General features: G+C 37.1%; 1 protein-coding gene across 1 annotated transcript in view; it reads left to right on the forward strand.

The window, feature by feature from the left end:
* PTPRN2 (protein tyrosine phosphatase receptor type N2) overlaps window positions 1-22,077 on the forward strand; it is a 1,540,415-nt gene that overhangs the window by 683,617 nt on the left and 834,721 nt on the right. Inside the window, exons 7-9 of the mRNA XM_072652081.1 lie at window positions 491-742; window positions 2,541-2,581; window positions 4,105-4,490. Of these exons, the coding sequence (XP_072508182.1) occupies window positions 491-742; window positions 2,541-2,581; window positions 4,105-4,490 (679 nt within the window). The remainder of the gene's footprint in view (window positions 1-490; window positions 743-2,540; window positions 2,582-4,104; window positions 4,491-22,077) is intronic.

A 22,077-nucleotide genomic window follows, 5' to 3' on the forward strand; every position in this document is an offset into this window, starting at 1 on the left:
GGGTGCCAGCTGCCATGTTGAAAAATCCAGGGACTGAAGTAAAGAGTAGCTGGAGGCCTGGTCTAAACATAGGGGAGCTACTGAGGCATCCCCCAATTAGGACAGCTCCCTCATTTAACAGATGAGGAGCTGAGACACAGAGATGTTAAGAAACTTGCCCAGGGTCATCCATATATTAAACAGGATTACTGAGATGTAAAACTATGTCCTTTGGTAAATAGAAGGAGAGAGAGAGGGCATCATTTCCTCAAGGTCCTCTGGGCAAGCTAAGTAGCACAGTCAGAACTGGAATGAAGATTTCATGCTAATTCTATGTCCAACTCACCATGATTCAATAGACTTAGATCCTTTAGTTTCCATCTTTAAATCCTGAAGATTGAGTAATCCCTCTCCCATCACCTATTCCCTATACTCACCTTGAAATCTAGGACTTTTTCTCTTCTGTTAAAATGTAAATGAATGTTTTATTTGTGTTCTTTTGGTAATACAGAAACCTTGATTCAGAATGTCTTGAAGGACCTGAAGAAACAACAGGGAAATGTGAACAGTCTGAGTCCCCTAGAGCTGGAAAAGATGACCAATGTGATCACAGATGTCATACAAAGTTCAAATACAGAAGAAGTGCCAGGAATTATGGGAGCTGAGGCTGAAGGAGAACAAAGGGAACAAGAAATAAAAAGGATCAACAGTCCAGAAGTAAACGATTACCCGAATGGCTTGATAGTTGGAGATAATTTACAAGGTGAGAGACCTTGCTTCTTGGATTGCCTCATGAAATAAAATCCCATCCATGGTCAATTAGATTTTGTATACTATTTCAGGGGCAGGGAGGGATGGAGTTAAGGTACTGCTGAGAGATGTAAGGGTTATCTGAGACCTGAGATATGGTTTCTATTGGGGAGACAGGGATTTGTGGTAATGATTTTTATCCATTTGAACTTTGCTGCTACAAGCTCTCTGAACAGGCTAAATCTACCCAGGCAATTATGTTGAAAGGCAAATTACTGTCTCTGAGGATGTATAATTCCTTGGTGCAGAGACTGAAATTTTAAAAAATAATAATAATAGTAGTAAATGTTTTGAATTCTAAGAGTGGATGTTTTCATATATAGGAACAAAAAAAATGAAAAAGGAATTACTCTAGCTTTGGTCTTCTGCTATGGTTCCATGAAGAAGAAGTCAAAGATCATTCCCCAGACAATGGCATTCCACTTGACTGAGAAGGTCAAGTGAGATTCTCCTAGCCTTCTTTTTTCAGGACTGAACTTCCCAGTAAGTTGGTCATTACTTAGACTTATTGAGGACTGGTATCTTCTTCCACCATTGCTCTCCTCTACATCTTTTTTTTTTTGGTAAGGGTCAGGGTGTGGGGAGCATCCATGGGCTTCCCTAGACCAAAGTCAGGTTTGACTTCAGGAAGAAAATATTCTCATTATTGGCAAAGTCAGCTCCACATTGGCATAAATTTCCATCATTCAATAAATGTTGATTAAATACCTACACTGTGAATGATGAAGGAAAGGAACTCACAAGACATGGTCCTATCCTCAGATATCTTATAGTCAGCCTTGAAGAGTTTCGTTGTTGCTCAATCATTTTTTAATCATGCGTGACCTCATTTGAGTTTGTTGTTGTTTTTTTTTTGACAAAGATACTGAAGTGGTTTGCCATTTCCTTCTTCAGCTCATTTTGCAGACAAAGAAACTGAGGCAGGGTTAAGTGATTTGCCCAGGGTCACATAGCTAGTAATTGTCTAAGGCTGGGTTTGAACTCAGGAAGAGATTTTTTCCTGGTTCTAGGCCTGGCATTCTATCTACTGTGCCACTTATCTACCCCTTGTGTTCAAGAGCTAAGAGTTGTTCTTTTCACCTGTTAGTCATTCATTAAACATCTGCATGCTATTTTTGATATATAAATAGAGAGAAAATCTGGACTTTTCCCACCACGGTAACAGCTTCATAATCATTTAATTATTTTTTTGCTCTGATGTTAACATAAATATCAGCTAAAACAAGCCTCTCTCTATATAGTGAAAGAACAACAACAAAAGATTGTGCATGGAATTTCAAATCTCCATTATGTACAGCTTGCTTTTAAATATATATATATATATGTAAAATCATTTCAACAAGTAACTTTAAAGCTGTCCATCTGAAGCCTTTTAATTCTGAAAAGTCAGTTGAATAGTGCTGCATGCTTGTGCTTGGCGCTTTATTTTATTATTGAATAAATATGAATGACTGTCAGGCACTCCGGATTTTGTGCTGGTTTGGGCAGGAAGAGTTAAGATACTAAGTTGGGCAATGATGTATGACTGAACTGGATGTATATTCCTCAGCTTCTATCCCACTTGAATGAATAAGAGGACTATTTCCTGCATTCCAAGTAGATTTAGTTTATCTTTTTAATTAGAACAGTTCATTGCCAATCTGCACTATAAGGGAGAATGCTGTACGATTATCTGATTTAAATATGATATGACACATTGCTGTGATAGGAGAATGATGAGAATGTTGATAAGAAATTCCTATCTTTTACAGGTAACAGATTGCAGGAAAGTGACGATGGAATTGATGAGAAGGTAAAATCTCTCTTTTTTTTCATTGTACTGTTACATGTCATGGGGAGGTTTATTAATCCTGGGTTGTGGCTGTAAATGATATAACAATTCTCCTCCGAAGCAAATCGCTAGAACAAATTAATTCTGCAGTTATCAGTTCATAAAACCACAGAGGAAACTCATTTTTAAAAACATAGGACCAGTAAAAAGAATGAATCATTTACACAGAACTGTGCTAACTTTGGCATCTGTGCAGGACTTTATGAGCTGAAGTCCATTCAGAGAGTAATGCATTCATTTTTTTTCCTTTTGATATTCTCAAGAAGGCATTTCAACATTTTTTTCCCTTGAGGGAAATCTTTAGCAGCTGTATTTGGCCAGATAATAGAAAATGTTTAGTCTTTATCTGAGGGAAGTATTGTAGTGAGTTAGCATATATTAAACTATTACAAAAGGTAAGGACATGTGATGGACACATTGGATGGGTTCTAAAAGCATGTCAGAATTGTTGGCTGTAATGTGGAAACTTAAATGCTTTATGTTGGCTCCACCCTGGATCCTAATTTGGGCAAGTGTTTATATGAAGATGATCATTCTGCTTAATTGTCTAAGCAACTTGAAAATCCATTATTTGTATTGTGTTTTTCTCTTGTTTTATACAATAAACATGCGGTAGCACATATGGCTATAAAGCAAATCCCTGTGTTTCACTTATATTATGGGAAATGTGTTATCATGGTAAAAATAATATAAAATAGGTGATATACTGACTTAATTGTTTTTTTTCAAATGAGTCAAAATAGTAACCAACCTTGTGACCTGTGTCATCACTGGATAGCAGTAGGCCACTCAAAGCCTTTTGTGTTCCAATATAAAAAGAGCTAGTTCTCTAGTTGGAAGGACTGAGTTCAAATTCACTATTTGTTTGACTTTGTATGTTACTCAGTCTTCCTGGGCTTCAGTTCCTCATCTGTAAAATGAGTGGGTTGGGTCAGATGAACTTGGAGGGCATTCTGAACTCTAACTCTGTAATTCTATGTATTCAGGCTATTAAGAAAATATCCCCTAATCTTCTTTGAGGAAACTGATATAAGATTATAGACTCAGTTGAAAGGGACCTCAGAGTCCAGGATATAGAGCTTATGCCCAGGTAGGTTTAAGGATTTATCCAAGGTCTGCCATGGCAGACTCAAATTCTCTAAATTTTATATTTTTCTCCTGATGTTTTCTTTAGCTTCTGGATTACAGTGCTAAGGGAGCCTCTGTTTCCCCATCTGCAAGTGGAGATAATAATAACACCTAACTTCCAGGGTTATTGTGAGGATAAAATGAGATAATATTTCTAAAGCTCTTTGTAAACTTTAAAGCACTCTCTAAGTGCTAACTTATTATTCTTATTTTAATTGTTTCCTTTCTGTTTGTATTTTCATTCCTGCTTAGTTCCAGGTGAAAGATTTTATTATGAACTTCCTGGGCCACAATGGGCTGTTCTCCTTCAGGAAATTGCTTTACAATTGGATTTGTTTTTCTTTCATTTTTACCAGATAAAAGGTTTGGATACCCAATTGTTGGGCCTTGAGAATGGGCAGGAGACTCAACATCTGCCTGAAGGACCCCCTTCTGAAAAGCCCTTTAAAACAGAGACCAAGAAATCAGAAGATACTGAATCTTCCTTTTCCTCTGAAGAGGAGAATGCTGGGGTTGAAAATGTGAAAAGTGAGACCTATTCCCAAGAACTAACAGCAGAGAAGAAACCAAATGCTGACCCTGATGCCAATGAATTTGTGGAGTTTCAGGACTGGATGCAGGGTCCTCTGAAACAAGATGAAAAGCTCTCTGAAGGGCCTCCCAGAATTCCTGGAGAAGGCCTACAATTAGAAGTGAAGTCTTCTGATGAGGAAGAGTATGGCTACATTGTGACTGAAAAAGAGTAAGTAGCAAACTCCAAGTTACATATATGTGTATGTGTATAGATATGTATCTGTATATACATATACATATGTGTGGATATATCAGTATGTGTGTGTGTGTCTGTGTGTGTGTGTATAGAAAGAGAGAGAGGTCTCTATCTCTCTATAAATATATATTGCATAATATATAGTAAGCGTTCATTATGAAAAATTTGGGGTTTGTTATGTGAAGACATTTGAGCTGTATCTTTGGAGTAGGATTTAGGGAACTCAAGTCATTTCAATTCAACAAGCTTTTATTTATTAAGAATCCATTGCTTGGCAAGCACTATGCTAATTGTTGGGAATAAAGAGTACTAATAAATAGTCTCCATCCATCAAAAACTCACATTTCTAAAAGGCATGGTTAAGATGGGAGCAATATTTACACAGATAAGTAAATTCCAAATATATACATGATGATTTCAAATAATTGGTAGATTTTGTTGATTTTAGTCAATGGGTCAAGGAGGAAATGAATGCCAACAACCAGTGAGATCAGGAAAGGCCTTGTGTGGGAGATGATGTTTGAACCTCAGCTTGAAGGGAGTGAAGGGTTACACAAAGTAGAAGTGAGGAGGGAAGAGCTCTCCAAGCATGAGGGACAGCCTCTGAAGGGCACATGGATCAGAAATGGAATTCATTTGTAGGGAACAAGAAGTCACAATAGTTTGTCTGGAGTATATGAAAGAGAGTAATTTAAAATCAGAGTAGAAAAAAATAGATGGGAATGAGACAGCTAAGAGTTTTAAATAGCAAAGAGGGGAGTTATTTTATCTGAGATAAGAGGGCGTCCCTGAGGCTTCTGAAGGAAAGGAATGACACCATCCAAACCATGTTTTAGAGATATTGGTTTCACAGTTACATAGAGAATATATTGGGAGGAGGGACAGACCAGAGTCAGGGAGGTCCCTTGTGAGGCATTTGCAATAATCCAGACAAGAGGCCAAGAGGGTCTAAACTAGGGCAGAAGCTGAGAGAAGGGAACAGGTTTAAGAGATCATTTCCTTTTACCTAGAATCGTAAAATCATAGAATGTTAGAACTGGAAGAGACCCTGAAGATCATAGAGTCCAGTCCTCTCATTTACAGAGGAAATGAGAGTCAGAGAGATTTAGCCACATACCCAAGATCACACAGCTACTGAGTGCCAAAGCCCTGTTGTGAAGTCCCATACCTGAGATCCTTGAACAAGAACACTTTGTCCAGCCATGTAACATCAGTTAGATTTCACTTCCCATGGCTCCATCTTACTTCTCTGGTCACCTCCAGGTCACTGTCCCCTGGCTGCTCCACAATATGGAGTTTGTTTGGATAGTGGCTATTGTCCCTGTGTTTCAGTGGGAAAAAAAAAATGTGGTGACTGAAGCTAGTGCAGTAGGAATGTCAGTATTCAAGATGATACAGTTTCTTTTCCTGAATCCAATACCACCTTTGGTCTTGCTGGAAGTTCGCTTCAGGTAGAACGAAAATGGAAGACTTCATTACTCTGCTAGGGCTGGGCTCTGGGTTCCTTTCGGCTGAATTTTCTAGAGTTCTGGTATGTGATGCTCTAACAACATATGCTATGTATTAGTTTCTTTCCTTCCATTAGAAGACTACAAGCTTTAAATATTTGACATCAAAGTATCCCAAATAGCAAGATGTGAGTCATGCACCAGGGGAGAAAAGATTCACGTAACAAAGTGTTCCTTCCTCTGTCTCATTTTGATCTGAAAGTAACATGAATAGGAATCCAAACACCATGTACCCAACAAGCTAGAAGCAGTGGACCCCATTTTTACAGGTTATATCACTAATGAATCTGACATTTGATGTTATACTTTATTTCAAAAATATGCTATTTTCCCCTAAGCAACCAAAGCAGTATTTCAAAGGAAAAAAATACATTCAGTAGTTCAGGCATTTTTTTTCTTTCCCTTTAAAAAGTAGACTATACTTTTGTTAAGGTTGATCATCATATTGGCATTAGGGTAGATAAAAAGAGATGCAGAAGTCATTGACTTTTCAATGATTTTGAGCAATGAGAAAAAAAAGTTTATGTCAAATCTGAATTTGTTTCTCTGACAATAATCGTCTCAAACATGTTTTTTCCCTTCTCATTATTCCCAAGAAGAGTTTAAATCTACCAGCATGTGTTAGTTCTAGCTGCATTCCAGCTATCAGTAATATCATTAGTAGAGAAAACAGTTCCATACCAGAACTGAACAGAAAATTTGTTGTGGTTTGGGTTTATACCACATGGTGAGATGACAGCTTTTGCCTGAATGTCGATAGTCTTGAAATTCAAGAATATTTTCAGTTTTTGTTGATTGTGTTTTGGGAGTAAGTTCTATTGGTTGAGATGTTCAATCTTTTTTAGAAAACACATTGACTTATTTTTCCCAACAAGATCTTTCATCAAGGCAGCTCTGTTTTCCTCTCTGTTGTTAAAAAAACATGTATTTGTTTGGTGATTTCTCTCTGTTCTTGTGGTTTTGATTATAGAATTGTTACCAAATTCAATTCTCTTCAATATAAAAATACTTATTAATAATCTATCATGTTCCTGGCACTGTGTTAGACACTGGGTATATGAAAAAAGAAACTAAACATTCCCTTTCCTGGAGGAGTTTGCATTCTGTGGTGGGGACAAAATATATTCATGTGGAAGGCAATATGCAACATGTGCATAAAATACGAAGTAATTTTTTAAGAGTGACAGAAGCAATACTGTGAGAATCAAGGAAAACTTTCTGTAAGAGAGGGCTCTCGATCTGATCCTTGAAGGAAGCTAGGGCAATCATTAGGAAGAGATAAGCAGAAAGAGCATTCTAGGCAAGAACATGACTAAAACAGGGACCTTGCCATGCATTTTCATTTGACAGCCAAATCAAGTTGGTACTTAATAAGTTCTTATTGACTGTTATGAGCTATTAAAGCAAAGGTAGATTTTCATGTGATTATATATGATAATCAGTATGGAATATTGTTGTATTCGTCTTAAACATTCTTGCTTTTTATAAAGAAAAGTGTTTGGATAACAGATCTGTCTGCCTCTTAAAAATAACACTTTATATTTTCTATTGATTTGCCTACTTTTGTTTTTGTCATCTAGTCGTTGGGATAGTGCTTCTATTTTGCAGCTACAACCTGTAGCGATTGGGCTAAGAAGCCTGCTGTATTCATATGCCAGGACTTGAAGCTTGTTACTTTCTGCCTTTTTGTGTTCCCAGAGAGACTGTACTCAATGGGATAGTTGATGGATGTCAGAGGTGATTCATTCACTGTATTAGAGTCTAGGGCTGCCCAGGCTTTGCCTATGAGGCTTGAGATAGCTAGAACTACAGGTTTTACTGCTGAGATGCTGGGTTTAATTGTACCTCAAAGTAGAGATGAACATCTCCATTTAATTCTTAAAGAAACAGATTTCTGATAGTTTTAAAGACTTGTCAAAATGGCAGCTGACTTGTCAACAGAGAGAACAATAGATGACTCCCGCTGTTTGTCTAGTGACCTTTCAGAAGCTTAGAGCAAGGCAATCCATACCAATCCATACTATACATCAGGGCTAATCTCACTAGTGAAATGACAGTTTCAGTGTAGGCAATTGTCTAGGAAAGCCTCTCAGGTGCTGCTTCAGCACTTTCTGATGGAGAGAAGCCTGTCGAAATGGACTGTTTCCTGTTGGTTGCTGGTGACTTTCCAGGAGAAAATGAAGCTGTTTTTAGAATGAGGATTTCAACACATTCCACTGTTTCCACAGAGGAAATAGATCTTGGATCTGCGTATTTTACACTTAAAATATGTTTTAGAGTCAGAAAGCCATCATTTAGATTATATTGGTTTACTTTTGTTTGTTTCTCCTTTGCCTTTTTTATTTGTTTGCTGGATTCACAGTAAAGAGAATGTGAGCTTTACTTCCTGAATTCTTCTGTCGCTGGCAAAGGATGATGCTACAGCTGATGTTTTCCCATCAATGATGCCTGGAGAGTGTTGCTTTTATTGACAGATTGCTTGGCAGTCAACAAATTTAGATTTTCCCTTGTGCCAGTGACATAGACCCAGGAGCTCAATTTAAAATTATGTGGATCAAGTAATGGATTGTTGTAATAATTTGGGGTGGGAGAGAGTTTGTATAGAAGTGATTAGGGAAAGTCTCTAAGAATGAAAGGTAATTCGGTCCTTTAAAAAGAAAAATAACCAGGACCATGATTATTTAATATAATAATAATAGTACAATAATATTCATGATATTATATAACATTTATATAGTGCTTACTATGTGCCAAGCATTATGCTAAGTGCTTTACAATTATTATCTCATTTAATTCTCACAACACCCCAAGATGGTAGTTGCTACTATTAATCTCCACTCTGCTTATATGCATATTTGGCAATACCGGCCAGAATCACCACGAAAGAGGTTCTAAACCTGAAATCCAAGGGTTGACTGGAGTACGTTACATGTACCATGTATATTACATGTAATTTGTACCATACATGTAATATGTATAATAGTGTGCATTATGTTACAGTGGATTAAATTACATCTTTGTTTTCACTAATCTCTAAAACGTAGCACTTTCTTCAATTATTATCTTAAAAAGGTTCTGAAAAGGGGTCCATAGGTTTTACTAGCTTACCCAAAGCTTCTATGATGCATAAAAAATTAAGAGCATCAGATCCAGACTAGCCTTTAGAGTAGATTGTGACCTGGTCACTGGCATGTTCTATTTTTTTCCATTGAAATTTGGTTGGCAGAAGAATGTGTCTTATTTTTGTCAGAACATCATTTTGCTTTTCTGATATGATATGACAATGGCTTGTTATTTGGTTTAATGGTTTGTCATTTTCACTTTTATCCTCTTTATGAACTAGAACACTTAGTCAAGACTTAATAAGGAGCTGGCATTATGCTCCAAGAAGGAATATTTTATCAACCTATGTTTGAACCATTTAATCTTAGGGTGAAAGGAAGAGATCACAGGGTCGAAATGTCTTTTGAAGCTTGGAAGAAAAGAAAGGCTTGCTTTCTTCTTAGCAGAAAAGAAACGGATTTTTAATGGGATTCAATAAATCCTCCAAAAGCCTATGGCAGGGCTATTACACTCCACACATAGACCTGTGGAACTTAGTACTGGAAGGGAGGTCATGTGATATGGTGGAAAGACAGCTGGAGCTGGAACCAGATTCAGTCCTTGGTCTCAGTGCTTATTGTGACCACGGAGCCTCTTCACCTCTACACTTCAGTTACTTCCTCATATAATAAGAGGACTGGATTAGGCGGTCACTAAAGTCACCAAGTTTTGAGGCTGTATGTCTAAGACACTAGTCTTGAAGTTTGGAGGGCCTCAGCTGAAATTCTGATGGCCACTTCTTTATGTGTGAGTAAGTCATTTTAGTTCTCTAGGCCTCAGTTTTCTCGTCTATTAAATGATTTGACTCATTGTCCTCTAGTGTTCCTTTGAGCTGTGAATCTGTGACTTTTTGATAACTCCATATGCAAAAAGGTTCTGATTCTGTGACAGATATCCCACTTAGCTCAAAAGATGTACACCTGTTCCTTCTTATCCATCTGAATAGAAGACATATGCTGAGCTAGTCAGTTGAATTTACTTTGGAAAAGTGAGATACCTAATTTCTAAAATCTTGAACTTCAAAAGAGTAAGGTCAAGAAAGAGAAAGAAAGGGAGCATGGTATTTTGAACATAATGGGTATTCAATAATTCAATCAGATATAGTGTTGAATGGATGGATGGATAAAACCATATGACCTTGGGCAAGTTGAGGCACCTGAAATAGAGTACTGGGTCTAGATTTTAGAAGACCTGAGTTCATCTCTGCCCCCAGTCACTTACTACTTGTGAAACCCTGAGCAAGTCACTTAAGTTTTGCCTCAGTTTCCTCATCTATAAAATGTGAATAATAATGACATCTATCTCCCAGGGCTGTTGCAATGATTGAATAAGATAATGTTTATAAAGTGCTTTGCAAACCTTCAAGTGTTTTATAAATGTTATCTATAATAATTAATAGGAATCATTAATAATTATTATTGATAATTGACTCATATCAATTAAGGAGTTAAATAAGATCATTTCTAAAGTTTCTTACAAGCTCTATTCTTCTAATATTATATGAGACAAGCAAGGTCAGTCATGTGGAAGGAACGTATGGGTCATCCTCAGATAGGCCAGCATGTATAGATAAAATGAGCTACTGAACAAAAGGTCTTACAGTCTTCATTATTCTTTGTGCCAGTAGTGGTGCCTTCCTGTTAATCCTTCATCGGGGTCAACCCAACCTGCTGGATGTCTTCTTCCCCACGTCAGAACATTGCTAGTACAGCAGTGCAACAGATGAGCTGTATATTTCTTGCTGCTCCATCCTGATGCGTATCTGGTCCACCCACTTTACTAGTCATGCTTCCTTTATATATTTCCCAAATGCACTCCGGCTGTTTCTTTTTACCAGTTCATTCCCAAGCCCAGGCCGTTGTCCATATGCAGTTTGTACTTGAGGGGAGTGATATGAGACAGATATATTTCAGTTAGCTTGGAGTAGGAATATATGGAAAGAACAAGAACAGGGCATCTGTTGGGAAAGGAAAACTGAGAAAAAAGGTCTTGCAGAAGAACTCAAGGAAAGTCAAGGAAGAGTGTGAAAGCTAGGGGTCTTATGAGGATCTAATGGATTTAACACTTTGCAAAACTTAAAACAATATATATGCTTCCCTTCTTCTTTTCTTCCTCCTCCTCTTCTTTCTCCTTCTGACTTCTCTTTTTCATCATCCTCAGCAGCAGCAGCAGCTTCTTACCACTAAGCCTCCATGCTAATGTTGACTTGGTTCCTGGAGCCTGATGAGTTCAAGCAATTTTATAGCTCAATACAGGGATGCGTTGACAAATGTTTAACAACCAACTCTCCAGGGGATGAAAGAAAATATATGCACACAACTTTTAAGTTTTATCTGCATTATTAACATTATATTAAGTCTAGAAAATCAACAAAGAAATAAATTATGCATTATTTATAGCAATTACTGGTTTCTGAGATATAAATCTTTACAATGAAAATCTAACAATGGGTTCATTGTCTGCTCTAGTCTATCCCTGGGAAAAAGGTAAGCCTATGCTAAAAGAGAAGAAGACTGAAGCAATCTTCATCTATATCAGAGTTTTCCCCTATATCAAGCCCTACCCAGATGCCTTTTACTGTTCTACAGTTAGAAAATTAATTGTAAATTCCCTTCCTTCTTTTTCTTCATATCATCTAAGTTTTCTTCTACCTCAGAAAAGTCAATCAGTTAATTTGCAAATCATACATTTACCTTCCTAATTATCATTTATTTATTTAGTGTATGACGAGCTTTATAATATGTCATTACTGTTGTCATCTTTGGCAGCACTACGTTTTATAAGGATTTACTCAGAATACATAATTTAGAGAAATGTTATCATAAAATATCAGGCATATTCTTAGTATATGCATCACTTCAGCAAGTAGAATCAAAAGGTTTAAAAGGGACTTCAAAAATCACCCTGTCCATTCTCCTACCTCCAGGCAAAATTGCACTTAAGCTATCTGGACAGATGAGAATCTATCCTATTTTTAAAGTCCTCTAGGGAAGAAGATTGCAGAACCTGCCTTAGTTATCCATTATAAAATTTAATAACCCTTACCATAAGGAAAAGGCTAGAAAAATGTCCTTTCATGGAAGGCAATGTGTACTATAAGAGAAAGCAAATTCATCTAGGAGACCTAGCTCCTTTTCCTGCCTCTGACACTAACTTGCTGAATGACCTTGGGAAAGTCTGGGCCTCCGGATGATATTCTCATCTGAAAAGTGGTGACAAAGATACCTCCTCTTCTACCTCATGGGGAACATAATGTAAAAGCACTTTTGGAGAATAAAAATTATTATGAATGTTACACAAAAGTAAAGCAGTATTGTATTACATTTTATTTGTAGTCTTTCTTTCTTTGCAAATGGAAATCAGATTTAAAAGATATATGTGATTGAGGGGGAATATATTCCAAGCAAATATGAGACATATTACTGCCCAAACTCTCCCCCTGAGGTTCTCTCCTCTATCATACCAGACCTACACAAGTCAATCACCTCACTGAGCACCACCCAGCCCAGTCTGAGAAGGCAGAGATAAATTTATCCAACAACTCAGTGTCAGAATAACCCAATTCCTTCCATGCATATTGATTTGTGTACTTGGGGATGAATAATCACCATCCTTTTCTGTTTTTACAAATACGTATTGCTGATTATTCTATTAGCATCACAGTCTCTGAATTTAATGTTGAGAGACTTTCTTGACTCATAGGAGTTCAGTTATTTCTTCACAAATGACTCACAAATCTATATATTTAGCCATCATTTCTGTCTTGAACTTGATTTTCCATTATTGTTGGACACACTCATTTGTAAATTCCATCAGCACTTCAGACTCAAAATACCTAAAACACAGCATTCATGATCTTCCTTGCTAAACCTGTCACTCCTCCAAATTTTCCTCTTTCTGTTGAGAATATCACCATTATTCTGTTGGAAACTGGTATGTTATCTGAGAAGAACAGTGAAGAGGTCAGTGTAACCAGATCATGGAGGCAAGTAAAGTGTAAGAAGACTTATAAAGGTAGGAAAAGGCCAGGTTATAAAGCTTTTTAAACGTCAAACAGAAGACTTTATATTTGATTGTGGAGCCACTAGCATTGTAACATGTTTAGATTTGTCACTTTGATGGCTGAATGGAGGCTGTACTAAAGTAAGGAGAGACTGATAAACTGATAATTTAACAATCCAAATGAGAAGTCGAGAGGAACTGTACTGGGATGATGCAGTATCAGAGAAGAGAAGGGGGTATATAAGAGAGATGTTCTGCAGGGAGAATTTTGACAGAATTTGGCAACAGATTGAATATTGGGAATGAGAGAGGGTGAGAAGTAGAGAATGACATGTCAATTTTGAGCCTGAGTGACTAGAAGGATGGTGGAGTCCTAGATAGTGACGGCTGATTATTGTCTTTCGTTCTCTAAGTGGACCAAAATGGCATCACTGTGTTAGAATCATTATATTGTATCTGATTGTGCTAGACCAGACCAATACAAGCTAGAATGCTCTACCACAGGTCTGGCAAAAGTGGTCCATGTGAAGATTTGGAGTTGTGCATCTTGCATTTCTTTTGAGCTGTTTCAATTTTGCTTTGTTCATAGATCACAGCACATTCTCTGATGGGGATGGCATGCCATGCTTGATGGTCCTGTGCCAGTGTCTCCCATATCATGCAACCAATTGCAGATATTTTTAAGAGAAACCTTGAGAGTGTCCTTGTATTACCTTTTCTGACCATCACTTCTTCTTACTACCATGTGAGAACTTGCTTTATGTGAGTTCATCATAAAATAGTCTTTTAGGCATGTATATATTTGGCATTTCAACAATGTGGTCAACCCATCAGAGTTGCACTCTCTGCAGTAGAGTTTGATTACTTGGTAGTTCAGTTCAAGAAAGAACCTCAGTGTCTGGTATCTTATCCTTCCAAGTGATCTTCAGAATCTTCCTAAAAATAATTCAAATGGAAGTGATTCCATTTCCTGGCATGGTGCTGGTATGCTGTCCAGGTTTCACAGGCATGCACCAATGAGGTCAACACAATGGCTCTGTTTGGTAGTCAGTCTAAAACTCATCTCTCTCATACTTTCCTATGGAGTCTCCCAAACACTGAAATAACTCTGGCAATATGTGTGTCAACCTCATTGTTGATGTGTACATCCCTAGAAAGTATCCCACCAAGGTAAGTAAATTTATCCACAGTATTCAAAACTTCTTCATTTGCTATAACTAATGGTTCCATGTATGGATGGTGTGGTGCTGGCTGGTGAAGCACCTGTGTTTTCTTGGTGTTAATTGTTAAGCCAAAACTAGCACAAGCAGCAGAGAATCAATCCATATTCTGTTACATCTCAGCTCCAAAGGCTACGTTGAGTGCACAATCATTTGCCAACAAAAAAATCATGCACCAATTCTAAGGAAGTTAGGAAGAAGAAAAGGTTTTGAGGAAAAGATAATGAGTTCAGTTTTGAATATGATGAGCTTAAGGTGTCTTAGGACATCCAGTTTGAGATATGCAATGAGCCATTAGAAATGCAAGACTGGAAGTTTACAAGAGAGGTTAGGGCTGAATGAATAGATCTGAGTAACATCAGCATAGTGATTATAATTTAATTCTTGGGAGCTAATGAGATTATCAAGCAAAATGGTGTAAAAGAAGAGAAAAAGTCCTGGAACAGAGCCTTGGAGGGCATCTCCTGGACTGAGATGTGACCTGGATGAAGATTCAACAAAGGAGATAGGTAGGTAGGAAGCAAACCAGGAAACAGTGCTTCAAAGGAAGACTAGAGAGTTGAAGAGTGATTAACAGTGTCACAGGCTGCAGAGAAGTCAGGCAAGAAAAGGACTGTGAAAAGACCATTAGATTTGGCAATCAGGAGATTGTTCATAATTTTGGAGAGAGCAGCTTCTGTTAAATAGTAAGGATAGAAGCTGAACTGGAAAGAATTAAGCAGAAAGTGAGAGGAAAGAAAGTGGAGGCAAAAATTGTGGACAGCCTTTCAAAGAGTTTAAGCTACGAAAGGGTGGAAAGATAAGGGATGATAGTTATAGGAGATGGATGGATCAAGTGAGAATGTTTTGAGAATGGAGGCATGGATGTCTTTGTAGATATTAGGGAAGCAACTATATAGGAAGATATTGAAGATAAGTAAAAGCATGAGATGAAAGAGGGATCAATGTGCTAGGAAAGATGGATTGGAGGGTGATCACTTGTTTAGGTGCAGAGGTTTGCCTAGGGAAGGAAAAGGGCTACATCTTCTTGAGAGACAAGGATAAAGGAAGAGATAATGGTGGAAGGCATCTGGATAATATGAGGTGAGGAGTGAATAAGAGGAGATCTAGTTGAACGGTCTCTTTTTTTAGTGAAATATGTGGCAAGATTCTCAGTTAAGAGAATAGGAGAGGGGGAGCGATAGAAGATTTGAGAAATAAATATTTATATAACATAAAAATAATAAAATAAAAGTAAATAAAATTTTTAAAAATGATTTGATTAAGAGGGTGTGAAAATATAACCTTGCCACAGGGAAAGCCCAGTTGAGATTATATAAAATTCTCCAGATGTATTAAGCATCATGCAGATAGGAGTTATGGCAGCAGATGTTGGGAATAATTTAAGTTTGAGTCTTGATAAAACAAAATCAGTAATAAGATATGAGGCAATCTGAAGAGATGGGGAACTGAACATCATGATGGTGATAAAAAACAGGATTAAAGGTTGCAAGGCAGAGGACAATTTGGAAAGACAGCAGTTATGATCAAACAAAGGAATTTCAGGATTCATGAAGATGGAAGAAGATAATGACAGTATCAAGGGAAGGACATCTCTGTGTGTAGCCGAAGTCATGGAAAGTGAGTATATTAAGGGACTGGGCAGATAGGGAGTATCAATATGCATGTTCACATATGCTAACATGAGGGCAAGATTTAGGAAGGAGAGAAAGACTAGATTTTGAAATAATTGAGGAATGGAGATTGTCCTGGAGGTCAATAGATAATAGTTACTAGAATTTTGATTGGGTAATAAATATGGATTGAGTGAATCTTACTTCAGGTAATGGGCAATGGGAAGCAGAGAATGGAGTTCACGCGATGTCGTCTGTGGATTCAGAATCACTGAGAACAAAAGACTCTGACAAGATGGGGGATTATTACTTATTGAGGATTCATGAAAAAAGTTGATACTTTAGGCCTTGAAGGATGGATGGAATCTGCAAAGATGCCAATCATGTAGAACTGGCATTTTTAGACAGAAGAAAAGTGTGAAAAAAACTACCGAGGTTAGAAAGCTCAAGTGGCGTTTGGTGAATAACCAATGGAGAACTGATGAGAATGTAACTGTAAACAGAAACAAAAGTTTCCATCTATTAACCCACTGGGATAAATTTTTATCAGAAGTAGACTCACTTTGAAAACCATATGATTAATGGAGGGACTAATATTTTGGGTTAAGCTCAACTTGGCCTTCTTACTGATTTTTATTCTGGAGCTCTCTTCTTTTCCTCTTCAATCATTCAAATAGAAAAGTATTAAACATTTATTATACAGCACTACCAAGAATATAGCAGATGCATGAAATATAGTCCCTCCCCACTTGGCACTTGTAGCTTTGTTGACAAGACAAGACTTCAATTTATTTGTCTTTTTGTTTTAAGTTCTCCAAACTCCCTTAGGTCTCTATAGTATCAAAAGGAATGGGCTGAAAAAGTGGAAGTAAAGCAAAAGCTTCCATGTGATTGAATGCTAAACTTATGTGGTACAGATTTTTCAGTTTTGTAATGGTTCATAAGGAAGAGAGATCATTATAAGAAGTCTAGTAAGACTTTGTGGGGAAAATGGAAGATAAACTAGACCTTGAAGCTTGGGTGACAGATGCATTTACAGGTTTGTATATTCTTTTTGGGATATGGAAAAGGGAAGAATGGTCTATTTGTGTGTTTGCAGAAAGACAAAGTATTTTAGTGGTCAAGACACAATGCTAATTAAGGTAAAGAGAGGTCCACTGTGCCAAAGCAGGGAAAGGGCATGACTGTATTGTCTTTAGGGAATGGTGGGGCTCTTTCTGTAAAGAGCTATGTTCAAAACTAAGGCAAATTGAGAGTAGATGAAGTATATTCACGTGCTGTGAGCCCAGGGCCTGTGATTTTGATGGACGATTCAAGTTATGATCATGGTATGCATCCCAAATGATACTTATTAAAGCTTTTCTCAACCTGAATCAGTAGCTTTTCTTGGTGAAGCATTTCAATGTGAGATAAAATGAATCTGTCCAGCACCTTTCATTTTTTTTGTCCTGAGATTTAGTCTGTAGACCCCTAGGATCCCTTAAAACTCTTTCAGGGAGTTTGCAAAGTCAAAAATATTTTCATAATAATAGTAAAATATTATTTGCCTTTTCCAACTACCTGGTTTTACGATGCTGTTTTCTTCATATACTTCACCCAAAACAATATTGCAACAGATTATTAGCAGAAGCAAACATAACATTTTTCTCAGAAATTTTTTTTGTTTCAGAAAATGGAATTTTTCGTAAAATATTTTATTATGCTGACATTTAATGGGATTATTTTCATTTTAAGTGAATTAACAAATATTTTAAAAATTTATGTTTTAATTTCTAATATGGTAAATATTGTTAGATACAGTTCACAGAGAACAAAAACCCTGTGGGGTCCTCCGTAATTTGTAATAGCACAAAGGAGTCCTGAAAATAAAAAGTTTGAGAACTGTTGCCTTAAACTATGTACTGAGAATTTATCTTCCTCCCCTAATCCAATGCCTCCCTGTATATAAGGTGAATTTTAGTGTAAGAAAGGTGGATTTTAGTGTGTGTAAAGTGAATGGTTGTTATTTCTCAGAGTTCAGTTTCCCAAGATCCATAGCCATAACGATTAACAGTTCCCAAGTACTAGATATGAGTTCACACAGTTATGATTCAAAACATCTCCACCGTGCTTGCACATAGTTACATAATATAATGGCAAATAACATAAACATCCACTGCGACTGTGCAGTGAGATATAGGGATGGGATGATGTAAACTTGTGAGGCTATTGCTGGCAATATGCCTTCCTTGTCTGTTGGCCTATAAAACAGGTGATCACTAGATAGTAAATGGGGAACCTTTAGCATTGAAAGCACAAATGCTGTGTGTGCCTCAACTGGCCCCTATAAAAGCTTGGGGGGAATCTGTGTTTGCCTCAACTGGTCCTCATTGAGACTTGAGGGGATTTAGGGGAAGCACAAGTTATGCCTGTCTTGATTGACCCCATCAAGTGGGGGATAGTTGCTCCCCCTTCTCCCCGGCCCCTGTGAGAAAGGTGATTAGGGAATGCTGTAGGTGTTTGTGCTTTTGTTATCAGCAATCCTCTTCTCAGAAAACTAGACTAGAATAAGGTAAATTATTAACCCCCTCTTAGTGTCTTTTCTGTCTGACCAAATTAAGAGTGAACCTGTGCTAGCAGACTTCGTGTGTGCTGTGTTTATCTGTCTTACATCCGCTCAGTAAAAATCAACATTTTTCTTTCTCTTATTTGCTGATATTTACATAAAGCTTTAAATTTTCAAAATTTTATATATATATATATATATATATAAAATCTCATTTGATCCTTACAGCAATCTTGTGAAGTAAGTATTGTAAATATCCTCATGAAGATTCTCATTGTGATTTACATTACATATAATGTACACAGTGTAGGATCCTACCTCAAGTATTGTCCTCAGAATATCTAAAGGGAGAAGATTAGAATGTCTGAAACGTCTCCCAAACCTCCATCCCCACCCTTCCCTTCATTTTAATGATGAGGCAACTTGAGACCCAGAGAGGTAGAGATTTAGTTAAAGGCCCGGAGAGATATATACTAAGTTCTTCTGCCTTCAAATCCAACACACTTTCTTTAACACTCTTCTGTCCAAGTTCTGGTATTTTTGTTTAGTTGCCTTTTAAAAGTTCATTTAATCCTGTAGTTATCCATGATAGTCCAAGGAATAGACTGGTACAGTGATGAAATAGTGTCCTGCAGAGATCAGTTAAAATGTTCTCTCCGTTTCCAAAAGTTGAGGTAGACCAGGAAGCTGACACTCCAGTCACCTCAAATCCACATTTAGATCCAGCCTTAAGGTAGTTGACAATATCTCCACTCAATTTCTAAAGGCAATACTCCATATTTTTAGCATAGATAGTCCGAAATATTTAGGTTTTTAGAAGGTTCTTAGCAGCATGGTGACTTCTCTATTTTAGCCATGAAAAGGTGTTTGTGGGGTATGGTATGTTTTTGGCAGACAGTATGATTTGGTATATTTCCATTAATAGCTCTGCAGAGTAGATTTGCTTCCATTTTAGTAGTACTATCTTTTATGGTGTAGTAATCCTCAATGACCTTCTTTGCCCACTACTGAAATTGATTTTTTGCAAAGTGTCATCTGTGTTATAAATTAGTCTGGACTTAGATTGTTTAATTTAGGAGGTTTAAATTTCACGCCTTTGGGGTAAGAGAAGGAGGGAAAGAAGAGAAAGAAAAATGTGGAAAGTAAAGATTGTCTATACTGTCAAAATAGGAGTTAAGTGTATGAACATTGAATAGATAATAAGGCCAGAGAGAAGAATTGTAACTTGGTGTAGTTCAACTATGAAGTTTTAAAAATCATTACTATTGGCTTACTTGAGGTGTTAAAAATATTAGATTCTCTTGGAAAAGCTAACCTAGGTATTACTGAGTTATGATACGTGTTCACAGATCCTAATTAAATGCAAGTCATTTTGGAAAACGATAGTTTCAATTCTTAGATTAATATGTATTACTCTTTTAGCAGAATTTGAGATTGAGCCTGGAAAATATTTCATCCAAATCGAGTAAGAATCTCTTAGTGATATAAACTTAAATTACATTCCTTCAGTGATTGTTTAGTGTTTATCAAGTGTGTCAAAATCCATAAGAGCTAATCGCAAATAGCAAATCTCTCCAGTCTTTATAATAGGAGCTCTCTGTGATCACAAATTATCTGAAAGTGGAAGGCTTTGGAAATTGACTTCCCTGATAGTTTCTTACCATTATGTCTTCTTTTATATGTAGCACTGGGGAGTGTGTTACTTATGCCAAATGAGAGGTAAAAAGTTTCCATTGAAAAAATGAGATGAAAGCACTTCCTTACCCTCTGGGGGATATTTTGAAGATTTAAAACATCCATACCATATTTATACAAGACAGAAAAAAATGAATGGTGGCCTCAAATACTCTTTTCCCTAGATGAGATCATTAGTTAATGGAGCCCAAGCCAAGTAAAGTCATTGAGAAATACTACATTCTTCTCTAGTGAGAAAAATAGATCTAACCCAATGTGTTTGCAAAGATGTCTCCCTTAGAACAACATGCATCATCGAAAGGTTGCATTGCAAGGCTTGACATTATGGAAGTTGTTGTCGTAAAATATATCATCTTTTATCAGGATCAGATTATTTCTTTTAAAGGTTCTTAGAGCTGGAAGGGACCTTTGAGACCTCATGTCCAGCTCATTTAACAGATAAAGAAACTGAGGCCTAGAGGAGTAGAGTGACTTGCCTGAGGTCACCCTTAGTAACTGGCAGAATCAGGATTTGATCCTATGTCCTCTGAAACCAAATATATGAAGGAGAGGCATCTAGCCTTCACTTGAAAATTTCCACCTATGGGGAGTTCATGATCCCCTAGGACATCCCATTACACCTTTAGATAAGAGGTTAGAAAGAAAAAAGATAATCAGTCTTGGTGGAAATTGGAAAAGGCTTCATTGAGGACATGAAATTTGATCTGGTCCTTCGAAGTAGGTAGGATTTGTGCAGATGAAGACGAGTGGAAAAACCATTCCAAGTAATGGGGAAATTAAAAAAACAAAATAAAACAATGTGGTGGGGAGATAAACACATATTATATGATGAGGGATAAGTAAGTAGATCTTTCTGTGTGGAAGGACAGGAAAATTTTAATGAGTTATAGGAAATGAAATTGAAGACAGTTGAAATATGACTAGATGGAGAAAGATTTAGAGTCTTTCAGATTTTTTAGGATTCAGGCCTCTATATTTAAGTTTCAAACCACATCTCATTCCAGATCTATAGTTCTTTAGTTTTAATTACCTAATACATATCTCCATCTGTATGTCCTGGCTACAGTTCATATTTGCTGTGTCTAACATGAACTTTGAATTGTCTACCCAAAATCTGTCCTTTCTCCAGCTCTGAAGGCAGAAAGATCTGAGTTCAAATATGATACTTAATAACTGTGTGACCCTGGGCAAGTCACCCAAACATATGGAGATGGAAGATGAAGTGTTAAGTTTGAGGAATATCTAGTGGTCCAGTTTGGCTGGAATGTAGAGTTGATGAAGGGGAGTAGTATGAAATAAAGCTGGAAAGGTAAGTGGGAGCCATGCTGTGAAAGACCTTAGAAATCAGGCAAAGGAGCTTGTATTTTATCCTATATATACTAGTGAGCTACTGAATGTTTTAGAGAATGAAAATAATGTGATCATATCTGTGCCTTAGTAATATTATTTTGGCAGATGTGTGGATAGATGATGTAGGAGAGAGAGAAGAGGCTGAAAATAAGGGAATCGATTAGGAGGCTATTGTTATTGTCCAGGCAAAACATAATAAGAACCTGATCAAGGACATCAATTACTTAAGTGGAAAGAAAGGGAAAGATATGAGCAGTATTGTGGAAATACAACTGACAAGACTTGCCAACTGACTGGATGTAGCAGAGGCAGTGGTAGGGGAGAAGGAACAGTCCAAGATAACTCAGTGGTTATAACACTGTCTGCCTCTGTTTTCTCATCTATAAAATGGAGATAATAATACCAATACTAAGGAATGAGGTCCACTCAGTAGAAATAGGGAAGTTTGGAAGAAGGAAGGCATTGAGTGAAAGATAATGAGTTCTCTTTTGAATATAACAAACGTAAGATGCCATTGGGACAGAG

The sequence above is a fragment of the Notamacropus eugenii genome, chromosome 3 (genome assembly GCF_028372415.1).
Source record: "Notamacropus eugenii isolate mMacEug1 chromosome 3, mMacEug1.pri_v2, whole genome shotgun sequence".
Taxonomy (NCBI): Eukaryota; Metazoa; Chordata; class Mammalia; order Diprotodontia; family Macropodidae; genus Notamacropus; species Notamacropus eugenii.